Genomic DNA, 12,178 nt, shown 5'->3' on the forward strand with positions numbered 1-12,178 from the left:
TGAGTTTTCATTGGGGACCCCAGCACGTGGTGTATCGCTTGGTGAAAGGATTACTACCCTCACAGAATACATCTTGATTATTTATTGGTGGGACTCTGGCTATCAGATCCATGTTTGAACTTTCTGAAATAGATTAAGAAAGAGACCCTGTTTAATTGGGGTGCACAGCGCTGCTGCAATACTGAAGAGACACTTTATATATTTATATATTTATAATTGTGTATTTATATATTTATCTAATTTAATTGATTCATTATTGCCTATATACATGTTCTACTATTTAAGCAGCTGCTACTAGTCATATAATTATTTATTTATGTGCCGCACATACACCGTTAGAATATTGTACTAAGCGCAGAGCATTGTTGTTTTTTTGGGACGGGCAGATACAACATACATTCATTCAAGTGTTTGGTTAGTGGTGCCTCTTAGGTGTTGCAGCCTCTGGGGCCTTTCAAAAAAGGTGTGTATATGTAATGACAGATCATGTGTCACTTATATTGCACACAGGTGGACATCATTTTACAAATTATGTGACTTCTGAAGGTAATTGGTTGCACCAGAGCTTTTTATGAGCTTCATAACAAAGGGGGTGAATACATAAGCACATGCCAATTATTTTTTTATTTCTGAAAAATTATTATTATTAACGATTTATATAGCGCCAACAGTTTACGCAGCGCTTTACAATGTGTATTTATGAATACTTTATGTATAAATTTTTTTTATACATATAATTTATGTAGACATTTTTCTAATTTCAAAAAAACAAATATATACCTCAATATGGGATTGTTAGGGCAAAGTAATGATCAGGAAATTATTAAAGTTAAAAATGAATTTTTATTGGTACAAAAAACAAATAGAATACAAGTAAACATACAAATGAGTATTTTTAAATGCTGAATATTTTTTTAAAAAAAGGGCATCAGATACATGAAAATAAGTGATGCATCCTACTGCTAAATACAAACACCACCCAAGTTGATACGATAGCGTCCGATAGCAGATTTCCAACGCGTTTCAACTTTATTGTGAAAGCAAAGTCTTCCTCAGGGAAGGATTGCATCACATTCTAAAATTTCAGAAAACAGCATAATTACTAGTGGTATATATACATACATATCGCCTATATCTAGAGAGACCGCATTTTGACTAAGAAATAACAAATGCGACTTACATTGGAACATGTAGCTGCAAAAATTGCTTTCCCAGTGCTGGCAGGGACCCTAATCACCAATTAGTCTGAACCGCTCACTATCCTCTACGGGGCGGCCTGGTATGCTTAGAAAAAGACCAATGTTTGGCAGCCATAAAGAGCAAAGAGGCTGAAAGACATAGATAATATTTGAATAAAGATTAAATTCAAAAACGGATAAAGAATAGAAATAAAAAATAGGAATAGTGGTGGCTCTTGGGGAGCTCTGTTTCCCAAAATAACCACAAGGTGAAAAAATCCCCAGTCAAAATACCTTAAGTTGGTCATATAGCATGTGCAGGTGAAATTCCCATTTGTAGGTAACAAGGAGCTCTGGTCCTGGAGTTCCTCTGTTAGAAGCCAGTTGCAAAGTGCTGCCCTTGGCCGTCCCTGGCATCCTAATATAGGGGATATGGGCATGGTTATGTGGTGGGCGTGGCCTAAATTTGAGAGTGATCTCCTATTCATTGGTGGTGCAGTGTAAGGGGTGCGGCCTGAGTTGGCCGCCGTCGCTGTCAAGAAGCCTCCTTTTAAGGTAAATGGAAGGAGAGCATTACATCACTTCTTGTTGTCTGGGTGACGGACGCCTCCAGCCTAACATAAGCTGGAGGAGAGCGTCTCACAGTCCTCTTTGTTGTCTGGGAGACGGGCGCCTCCCCCCACGCATCCCCTGCCGCAACATAAAGCCCTCCTCCTTCTATGTGTACTGTGGAGTGTGGGCGCGGCATCCTGGGGAAAGGGAGAGGCGCGTCTAGTTGCCAAGGCAACTCATTGATGCGGGAAGTGTTTTAACGCGTGTGGCGTCGGAGTCACATGACTCCGACGTTCACACACTCAGAGAAAGAAAAAGGTAAACACTGTGTGATGTGTATGCGCTGTTGGTTAATATTATCTGTAGCACACAGAACGTCAGAGCATGAAGACCCTGATGCCTGTCAGATGTCCAGGAGAGGCATTTTATGCCCTGAACAACGCTAATATGTACAATATTGCGTCAAATATAAATGATGTCATTATTGTGGAAATTACATTTCTGTATTCTATTAATTTAAAAAAGAACAACTGTATTTGAGGCCGGCCTCTATTGACTCCATTTAACCTAAGAGTCACTAATTACGTTTAGAAAGTTTAGGAGCTTTAGATGCACTCTATTTTATCTAGAATATGCCCAAACCCCCTTACCGCGGTTTATCTGGCATTAACCAAAATGGCAGAAAACCTATATTAGGGCTTATAACCACCGGCACAGTGGGAAACTCCCCTGGCACCAAAGAAATTAGTGTCTTCGGGGTGTAAGGGCCATGATAAAAAATCATGACCCCCGTGCCGGGTAGGGATGAAGAGAGCGGAAGAACAATGGTGCTCCTGGCCCCCGGCCTCAGGACTGAGAAGCAAAGTCTAGAGAAATTTGCTACATGCCAATGCGTCTATGATAGCAGCGATCAAAACAGTCATATTATACAAAATACATATATAATTTTGTTGATTTTAAGATGCTTTAGATGAACATCTTAAAATCAACAAAATAGTCTCCAAGTATTGGTCTATTCTCACTGACGACCCAAGTCTGAAAGGACTAATTGGCCCCAAACCCCAAATCTGGTTTAATAGGGAATGCACTGATTCAAAGTGAATACAAAGGCACGGCAAGGGTCTGGTATACCTCATGCAGTGCCAGTGTGGTGCCTTCTACGTAGGGAAAACCAGACAAGAACTCGGAAAACGAGTTGATAAACACATGCAGAGCATGCGTATCTGCAACCTATACCTACCTTTGGGGAGGCATGTGGCCAGATACCACAACTATCGGCTACCCTCTGGCAAATGAATTCTATCCAAAACTGTAAAATTCACAATTGGGGGGGGGGGGGACTGGAACAAGGTCCTTCTCCAGCGGGAAATGCGCTGGATAAGGTACCTTAGGGCCACTACTCCCCCAGGTCTGAATGAAACTGAAAGTTTTAGACCATTCTTGGAGGGTTTCAGTTCAGGGAAAACCGATTAATCAATAACCCGCCATACCGTCTTTTCTCCTTTTCTCCTCCAAATTACTTTCATCTAAAGCCGTTAGGGGTACCCACGTACGGAGATACATAGGGTTCCATTAACATAATAGGCTAATGGTCCTCAAATAGGATTTCCTAGCTGATGGTCATATGCTTTGAAGTGCCGGGTTTCTCTACACCCCACCCAGTTAAACCATATAGGAGAGTTTTTTTATCCATGTATTTTATTATAACAATTTTCAATTAAAATTATATATGTATTTTGTATAATATGACTGTTGTTTTGATCGCTGCTATCATAGACGCATTGGCACGTAGCAAATTTCTCTAGACTTTGCTTCTCAGTCCTGAGGCCGGGGGCCAGGAGCACCATTGTTCTTCCGCTCTCTTCATTCCTACCCGGCACAGGGGAGGGGGGTCATGATTTTTTATCATGGCCCTTACACCCCGAAGACACTAATTTCTTTGGTGCCAGGGCAGTTTCCCCACTGTGCTGGTGGTTATAAGCCCCAACATAGGTTTTCTGCCATTTTGGTTAATGCCAGATAAACCGCGGTAAGGGGGTTTGGGCATATTCTAGATAGGTAAAAAACAAATACTGCGCTTACACTGATTAACATAAGCTGTGACTAAAAAGTAGTAAACCGTAAATCTAATAAAAATCAAAAAGTCGCGCTAAAAACTGAGAGTGGCAACAAACAAGTGCCTAGAAAGCCTCATAAAAATATGAGGATGGCTAGTGGTCACTGAGTGAATAAATTTTTAAAAAGTACTAGTCAGTGTATAAATGCACCATGAAAATAAACAAAACAAAAAATTCCAATTGGTTGATGGGACACAGATATTGCTTACTATGTCCGTGAGGAATAATCAATATTGCGTGACTATATAAATGACAAGTGAATATCTCAAATACCAAAGAGAATATATAATGATGTGACAGATCTGTGGCTATGGAAACTATACTATAGCATACAGGTAAAAGCCAGTAAATTAGAATATTTTGAAAAACTTGATTTATTTCAGTAATTGCATTCAAAAGGTGTAACTTGTACATTATATTTATTCATTGCACACAGACTGATGCATTCAAATGTTTATTTCATTTAATTTTGATGATTTGAAGTGGCAACAAATGAAAATCCAAAATTCCGTGTGTCACAAAATTAGAATATTGTGTAAGGGTTAAATTTTGAAGACACCTGGTGCCACAAACTAATCAGCTGATTAACTCAAAACACCTGCAAAGGGCTTTAAATGGTCTCTCAGTCCAGTTCTGAAGCCTACACAAACATGGGGAAGACTTCAGATTTGACAGCTGTCCAAAAGGCGACCATCGACACATTGCACAAGGAGGGAAAGACACAAAAGGTTATTGCTGAAGAGGCTGGCTGTTCTCAGAGCTCTGTGTCCAAACACATTAATAGAGAGGCAAAGGGAAGGAAAAACTGTGGTCAGAAAAAGTGTACAAGCGATAGGGATCACCGCGCCCTAGTCAAGATTGTGAAAAAAAACCCATTCAAAAATGTGGGGGAGATTCACAAGGAGTGGACAGCTGCTGGAGTCAGTGCTTCAAGATCCACCACCAAGAGACGCTTGAAAGACATGGGTTTCAACTGCTGCATACCTCGTGTCAAGCCACTGTTGACCAAGAAACAGCGCGAAAACCGTCTCACCTGGGCTAAGGAAAAAAAGAGCTGGACTGCTGCTGAGTGGTCCAAAGTCATGTTTTCTGACGAAAGCAAATTTTGCATTTCCTTTGGAAATCGAGGTCCCAGAGTCTGGAGGAAGACAGGAGAGGCACAGGATCCACGTTGCCTGAAGTCTAGTGTAAAGTTTCCACCATCAGTGATGGTTTGGGGTGCCATGTCATCTGCTGGTGTCGGTCCACTCTGTTTCCTGAGATCCAGGGTCAACGCAGCCGTCTACCAGCAAGTTTTAGAGCACTTCATGCTTCCTGCTGCTGACCTGCTCTATGGAGATGGAGATTTCAGGTTCCAACAGGACTTGGCGCCTGCACACGGCGCAAAATCTACCCGTGCCTGGTTTACGGACCATGGTATTTCTGTTCTAAATTGGCCAGCCAACTCCCCTGACCTTAGCCCCATAGAAAATCTGTGGGGTATTGTGAAAAGGAAGATGCAGAATGCCAGACCCAACAACGCAGAAGAGTTGAAGGCCACTATCAGAGCAACCTGGGCTCTCATAACACCTGAGCAGTGCCAGAAACTCATCGACTCCATGCCACGCCGCATTAATGCAGTAATTGAGGCAAAAGGAGCTCCAACCAAGTATTGAGTATTGTACATGCTCATATTTTTCATTTTCATACTTTTCAGTTGGCCAACATTTCTAAAAAATCCCTTTTTTGTATTAGCCTTAAGTAATATTCTAATTTTGTGACACACGGAATTTTGGATTTTCATTTGTTGCCACTTCAAATCATCAAAATTAAATGAAATAAACATTTGAATGCATCAGTCTGTGTGCAATGAATAAATATAATGTACAAGTTACACCTTTTGAATGCAATTACTGAAATAAATCAAGTTTTTCAAAATATTCTAATTTACTGGCTTTTACCTGTATATGAATAAACAGTGTAAAAATAAAGGAAATTAAACCCAAAAAATGTCCATGACTAAACAAAAACGATATTGGTTAAAGTCCATCCATGCTAAGTAACATGCATGCAAAATGCAATAAAAAATGTCTCCAGGTGCTCAGTGAATACTGAAACAAAATTTGCTGTAGTGAAATAGGGTGCGTAGACAGACCTCCACCTTTCGAAAAAATGCTGCCTCTTACCAGATAAAATTGGTCTCTTATTTATAGGAGACCTAAAGGGCGGATGGCTACAACCCCAGCTAGGGATCTGTATAGCAAGCACTTAGCGTCCGAATCCAGGAACTCTCTCCAACATTCACATCAGCATAGATAGGATGTATCCCCATGTAAAAAATAAAGTGCTCCACATAGCATAAAATCCAGCGTTTTATTGAGTATAAAAGTAGATTGCACTTACAGAATCGTTGTCATAAAAAGCGTATAGGATAAGCCGGCCGGCTCCAAGGTAACCCGTGTCTTCCGGGTATTCGAATCGCGGTGTCGTCGGGACGTGGCCACGTCCTGTTGTGACGAAACGACGTAGGGAGGAGGAGCTACGTCCCGGCGACACCGCGATTCGAATACCCGGAAGACACGGGTTACCTCGGAGCCGGCCGGCTTTTCCTATACGCTTTTTATGACAACGATTCTGTAAGTGCAATCTTTACTTTTATACTCAATAAAACGCTGGATTTTATGCTATGTGGAGCACTTTATTTTTTACATGGGGATACAGCCTATCTATGCTGATGTGAATGTTGGAGAGAGTTCCTGGATTCGGACGCTAAGTGCTTGCTATACAGATCCCTGGCTGGGGTTGTAGCCATCCGCCCTTTAGGTCTCCTATAAATAAGAGACCAATTTTATCTGGTAAGAGGCAGCATTTTTTTGAGAGGTGGAGGTCTGTCTACGCACCCTATTTCATATTCTAGATAAAATAGAGTGCATCTAAAGCTCCTATCCTTTCTAAACGTAATTAGTGACCTCTTAGTCAATAGAGGCTGGCCTCAAATACAATTTTCTTTTTTAAATTAATAGAATACAGAAATGTCATTTCCACAATAATGACATCATTTATATTTGACGCAATATTGTACATATTAGCGTTGTTCAGGGCATAAAATGCCTCTCCTGGACATCTGACAGGCATCAGGGTCTTCATGCTCTGACGTTCTGTGTGCTACAGATAATATTAACCAATAGCGCCATACACATCACACAGTGTTTACTTTTTTCTTTCTCTGAGTGTTCTTTCTCACGTTAGAACACTTCCCGCATCAAAGAGTTGCCTTGGCGACTAGACGCGTCTCTCCCTTTCCCCAGGATGCCGCGCTCACACTCCACAGTACACATAGAAGGAGGAGGGCTTTACGTTGCGGCAGGGGATGCGTGGGGGGAGGCGCCCGTCGCCCAGACAACAAAGAGGACTGTGAGACGCTTTCCTCCAGCTTATGTTAGGCTGGAGGCATCCGTCACCCAGACAACAAGAAGTGATGTAATGCTCTCCTTCCGTTTACCTTAAAAGGAGGCTTCTTGACAGCGACGACGGCCAACTCAGGCCGCGCCCCTTACACTGCACCACCAATGAACAGGAGATCACTCTCAAATTTAGGCCACGCCCACCACATAACCACACCCATATCCCCTATATTAGGACGCCAGGGACAGCCAAGGGCAGCACTTTGCAACTGGCTTCTAACAGGAGAGGAACTCCAGGACCAGAGCTCCTTGTTACCTACAAATGGGAATTTCACCTGCACATGCTATATGACCAACTTAAGGTATTTTGACTGGGGATTTTTTCACCTTGTGGTTATTTTGGGAAACAGAGCTCCCCAAGAACCACCACTATTTCTATTTTTGATTTATATTCTATTCTTTATCCCTTTTTGAATTTAATCTTTATTCAAATATTATCTATGTCTTTCAGCCACTTTGCTCTTTATGGCTGCCAAACATTGGTCTTTTTCTAAGCATACCAGGCCGCCCCGTAGAGGACAGTGAGCGGTTCAGACAGACTAAATGGTGATTAGGGTCCCTGCCAGCACTGGGAAAGCAATTTTTGCAGCTACATGTTCCAATGTAAGTCGCATTTGTTATTTCTTAGTCAAAATGCGGTCTCTCTAGATATAGGCGTTATGTATGTATATATACCACTAGTAATTATGCTGTTTTCTGAAATTTTAGAATGTGATGCAATCCTTCCCTGAGGAAGACTTTGCTTTGACAATAAAGTTGAAACGCGTTGGAAATCTTCTATCGGACGCCATCGTATCAACTTGGGTGGTGTTTGTATTTAGCAGTAGGATGCATCACTTATATTCATGTATCTGATGCCCTTTTTTTAAAAAATATTCAGCATTTAAAAATACTCATTTGTGTGTTTACTTGTATTCTATTAGTTTTTGTACCAATAAAAATTCATTTTTAACTTAATAATTTCCTGATCATTACATTGCCCTAAAAATCCCATATTGAGGTATGTATTTGTTTTTTTGAAGTCTTAAGGGATGATGGCAATAACACACCCAATCCTCTGAGTCATACATTTGTGTACACATTTTTCTAATTTTACTTAACATACTTAAACTATTGTGTTCTGATCCATCACATATAAATTCATATTAAAAAAAAACAAAACAAAACATTGAACTAAAGGCTGTAATGTAACAAAATAGGTAAAAAGCCAAGGGGGTGAATACTTTTGCAAGGCACTGTATATCGGCCTAAACTGGGAGAAATAATTTTTTTTTTTAAATTTTGGGATATTTATTATAGTAAAAAATAGTGTTTTTTTCCCCCAAAATTGGTCGCTCTTTTTTTGTTTATAGCGTAAAAAAAAAAAAAAAAAAAAAAAAAATTAGAAATGCAGAGCTGATCAAATGCCACCAAAAGAAAGCTCTATTTGTGGGGGAAAAAAAGGATGTCAATTTTGTTTGGGTACAGCGTTGCATGACCGCGCAATTGTAAGTTAAAGCGATGCAGTGCCATATCGCAAAAAAATGGCCCAGTCGGGAAGGGGTAAATCCTTCCGGGGCTGAAGTGGTTAATAGGGTTTTTTCCAAAAAATGAAATATGCTCCTCTAACAACGATCTTGGGGGTTTGATATAGAAAATGCGGTTTCTGATGTGGACCTCTGACTAGGAGGCTCAAGGTTATCAGTATTAATATCAAAGTACCAACCATTCCTTACATGCTATATTGCTATTATATACAGTTATTCAGGAGAAAGAGCATTTGGACTTGTGCAGCAAGTCTGTTTATACATAAGCATTCATGGAAAATGGTCAATACACATGCGTTTTAAAGAAAATGACACTATTTGAATTTAAGTGCAGTTTCCAGCTTTTTTGTGAAAATATATAGTATCTCACAAGAGTACAACCCCTCACATTTTTGTAAATATTTTAATTATATTTTTTCATGTGACAACACTGAAGAAATTACACTTTGCTACAAAGTAGGGAGTGTACAGCTTGTATAACAGTGTAAATTTGCTGTCCCCTAAAAATAACACAGCCAATAACGTCTAAACCGCTGGCAATAAAAGAGTAAGTGAAAATGTCCAAATTGGGCCCAATTAGCCATTTTCTCTCCCCGTTGTCATGTGACTTGTTAGTGTTACAAGGTCTCAGGTGTGAATGGGGAACAGATGTGTTAAATTTGATGTTATCGCTCTCACTCTCATACTGGTCACTGGAAGTTCAACATGGCAGCTCATGACAAGTTCTCTGAGGATCTGAAAAACATGTTGTGTTTCTCTACATAAAGATGGCCTAGGCCAGTGATGGCGAACCTTGGCACCCCAGATGTTTTGGAACTACATTTCCCTTGATGCTCATGCACTGCATTTGAGGGGACAGAAAATTTACAATGTTATACAAGCTGTACACTCACGACTTTACATTGTGGTAAAGTGTAATTTCTTCAGTGTTCTCACATAAAAAGATTTAATAAAATATTTACAAAAATGTGAGGGGTGTACTCAAGTTTGTGAGTGTGTGTGTGTGTGTATCTATATGTAAATGTAAGGTATTACACTGTATATACTGTTGGTCCAATTGAGTTTAATTAAGACGTTACTTTTTTTTTTGGGGGGGGGGGGGCACAAAAACAGAAGAAATAATATTACTAAATGTGTAACATACTGCCTAAACCTCTTAAACTCATTTCCCTTTATAGGAATAATCACCTGGCAGAGGTTGTAAGTCTTTTCTGACAGACATTTCCCAGCACATCCTGTTCTAAAGGGGGTCACAGCAAAAACCTGATGGGTTCTATCGCTGGACTGGTGTTGCACTTTAAGGTATTATTTTTACACTCCCAGCTTATATGGAGTAAAAAAAAAAAAAAAAAAAAAAAAAACTTGCCAGAATGGTATTGTTGAACTGTAAAAATGACTTCTTATATACAAATTAAAGATTTTGATGATACGCTATAAAATTCTAGAAGCCATCAAAATGCATAGCACCACAGTGGGCACTATAATCCAGTAAATTAAGGTAAAGATTTATTTCAGTCTGTGCCGGTCCAGGCAATGTTTTCTTTTGGCATCATACTACATTAAAGACCATGGAAAGATACTGCTCATATGAAACTTGTATCCAGCCATCTTGATCTGTATCGTAGCGTCGAAATACATCAGTCAGTCTCTGAAAAGGAAAAGATAAAAATAGTCATGGTCACATTTATGACAATCCCTCCAGAATATGCACTCTTAAAGCAGAACTAAACCCTCCTATTGTTTTCAGCCAAGGAAGCGGCCATCTTAGCCTCGGTTTGATCTTCCATTTCCATGATGCTGCACATGCGATCAGTCATGACACCAGTCACTTGATGGTTTGACAGTTTGGTTGGGAGCACAAGTAAATGGGACATTCCCTGCATGTGCTGGAATGTAACATTTTTGTGAAATTGTTAAATTGATGTGTTTAGTTCAGCTTTAAGTACGACTACCAAGAACCTAAAGCCTATATAAACCGAAAATCAAACATTTTATACAATGCAGCTTACCAGTTCTTCAATGTGGTGGCTGCTTAAGTTTTCATTTTTTTTAAGATGATTCTCTTATTTTTACCCAATAAACCTGCAAATAAAGTTCCCGTCTTCAGCTGACAATGCTCACTCGGCATGCTTTGACACTCTAGCTTTTTATTTGGACTTTAGCCACTTGCTGCCCCAGAATGTACCTGCAAGTCTGAGGTCATAAGATTTTTTTAATTTATTTTTTTAGAGCCGCTGATGCTCTTTAATGTAAAAAGTGATCTGCACTGCTATACAGTCGCTGGATCACTTTTACATGTCCGTTTACACCCGCCACACCATAGAGGCGAATGGAGGGTCCATCTGAAAAGTATATATATATAATATATATATATATATATACATACATATATACATACATACATACACACATACACACACACACACACACACACACACACACACATATAGTGCTGAATAGTAGCATCGCGATTCAGCCATCCACGATTCTGCATGGATGCTATGACCGGCTGAATCGATTGGTGGATGGCATCATCAGGCGCATCGTGCCCTGCCTCTCTTAACAGCAAGAGAAGTGCTTTCCGCATTAGCCGTGCCTACTTTCCGCCTAGCCCCCTGACGTCATCCCCAGCCGTCTGGCCTTGCCGTGTTGCAGGAGACCTGATTGAGCGTCCAGACTCACAGAATACTAGTCAAAAAGTGTTTGTCCTCAGTCCTCCTCACTCTCAGAGACTGTCATCGGGTACTTGGTAGGTACTAAGTAACTAAGGTACTAAGTAGGTACTAAGTAACTGCACTACATAAAAGAAGTGAATGTTTACAGAAAATATCTATGAACCAGTTATCATGTGCAACTTATGACCGTAATAAAACATATGGCCCTAAACAATAAAGTGACTGTGCAATAGTGCATGCGTGGCAGTGATGAGCAAAACCATACAAAAAAGGCATCAATGAAGTATTTGTGAATCGATCACCAAGACAAACCATAATTAATGAAAGGTCATAGGTTTGGGGACATTTGTAGCTTTGTGGAAGATACAGTTGTATGCAAAAGTTTAGGAACCCCTGACAATTTCCAGGATTGTCATTTATAAATATTTGGATCAGCAATTTCATTTTGATCTGTCAAATAACTGAAGGACACAGTAATATTTCAGTAGTGAAATGAGATGTATTGGATTAACAGAAAATGCACAATATGCAACAAAACGAAATTAGACAGGTGCATAAATTTGGGCACCCTTGTCATTTTATTGATTTGAATACCTGTAACTACTTAGCACTGATTAATTGGAACACACAATTGGTTTGGTGAGCACATTAAGCCTTGAACTTCATAGACAGGTGCATCCAATCATG

The 12,178-nt window shown here is 40.0% G+C and overlaps 1 protein-coding gene and 1 long non-coding RNA gene across 3 annotated transcripts in view; one reads left to right on the forward strand and one right to left on the reverse strand.

Moving 5' to 3' along the window:
- The window catches only part of LOC141144746 (uncharacterized), a 102,146-nt gene that overhangs the window by 39,916 nt on the left and 50,052 nt on the right, over window positions 1–12,178 (forward strand). The window contains exon 2 of the long non-coding RNA XR_012244453.1: window positions 9,995–10,118. This is a non-coding gene — a long non-coding RNA (uncharacterized lncRNA). The remainder of the gene's footprint in view (window positions 1–9,994; window positions 10,119–12,178) is intronic.
- PDCD6 (programmed cell death 6) overlaps window positions 9,510–12,178 on the reverse strand; it is a 137,216-nt gene continuing 134,547 nt past the window's right edge. For both annotated transcript variants that reach the window (XM_073630726.1, XM_073630727.1), the window contains one exon: window positions 9,510–10,464. In XM_073630726.1, the coding sequence (XP_073486827.1) occupies window positions 10,366–10,464 (99 nt within the window). In that variant the 3' untranslated portion in view covers window positions 9,510–10,365. The remainder of the gene's footprint in view (window positions 10,465–12,178) is intronic.

This window comes from Aquarana catesbeiana, linkage group LG05 (genome assembly GCF_042186555.1).
Source record: "Aquarana catesbeiana isolate 2022-GZ linkage group LG05, ASM4218655v1, whole genome shotgun sequence".
Lineage (NCBI taxonomy): Eukaryota > Metazoa > Chordata > Amphibia > Anura > Ranidae > Aquarana > Aquarana catesbeiana.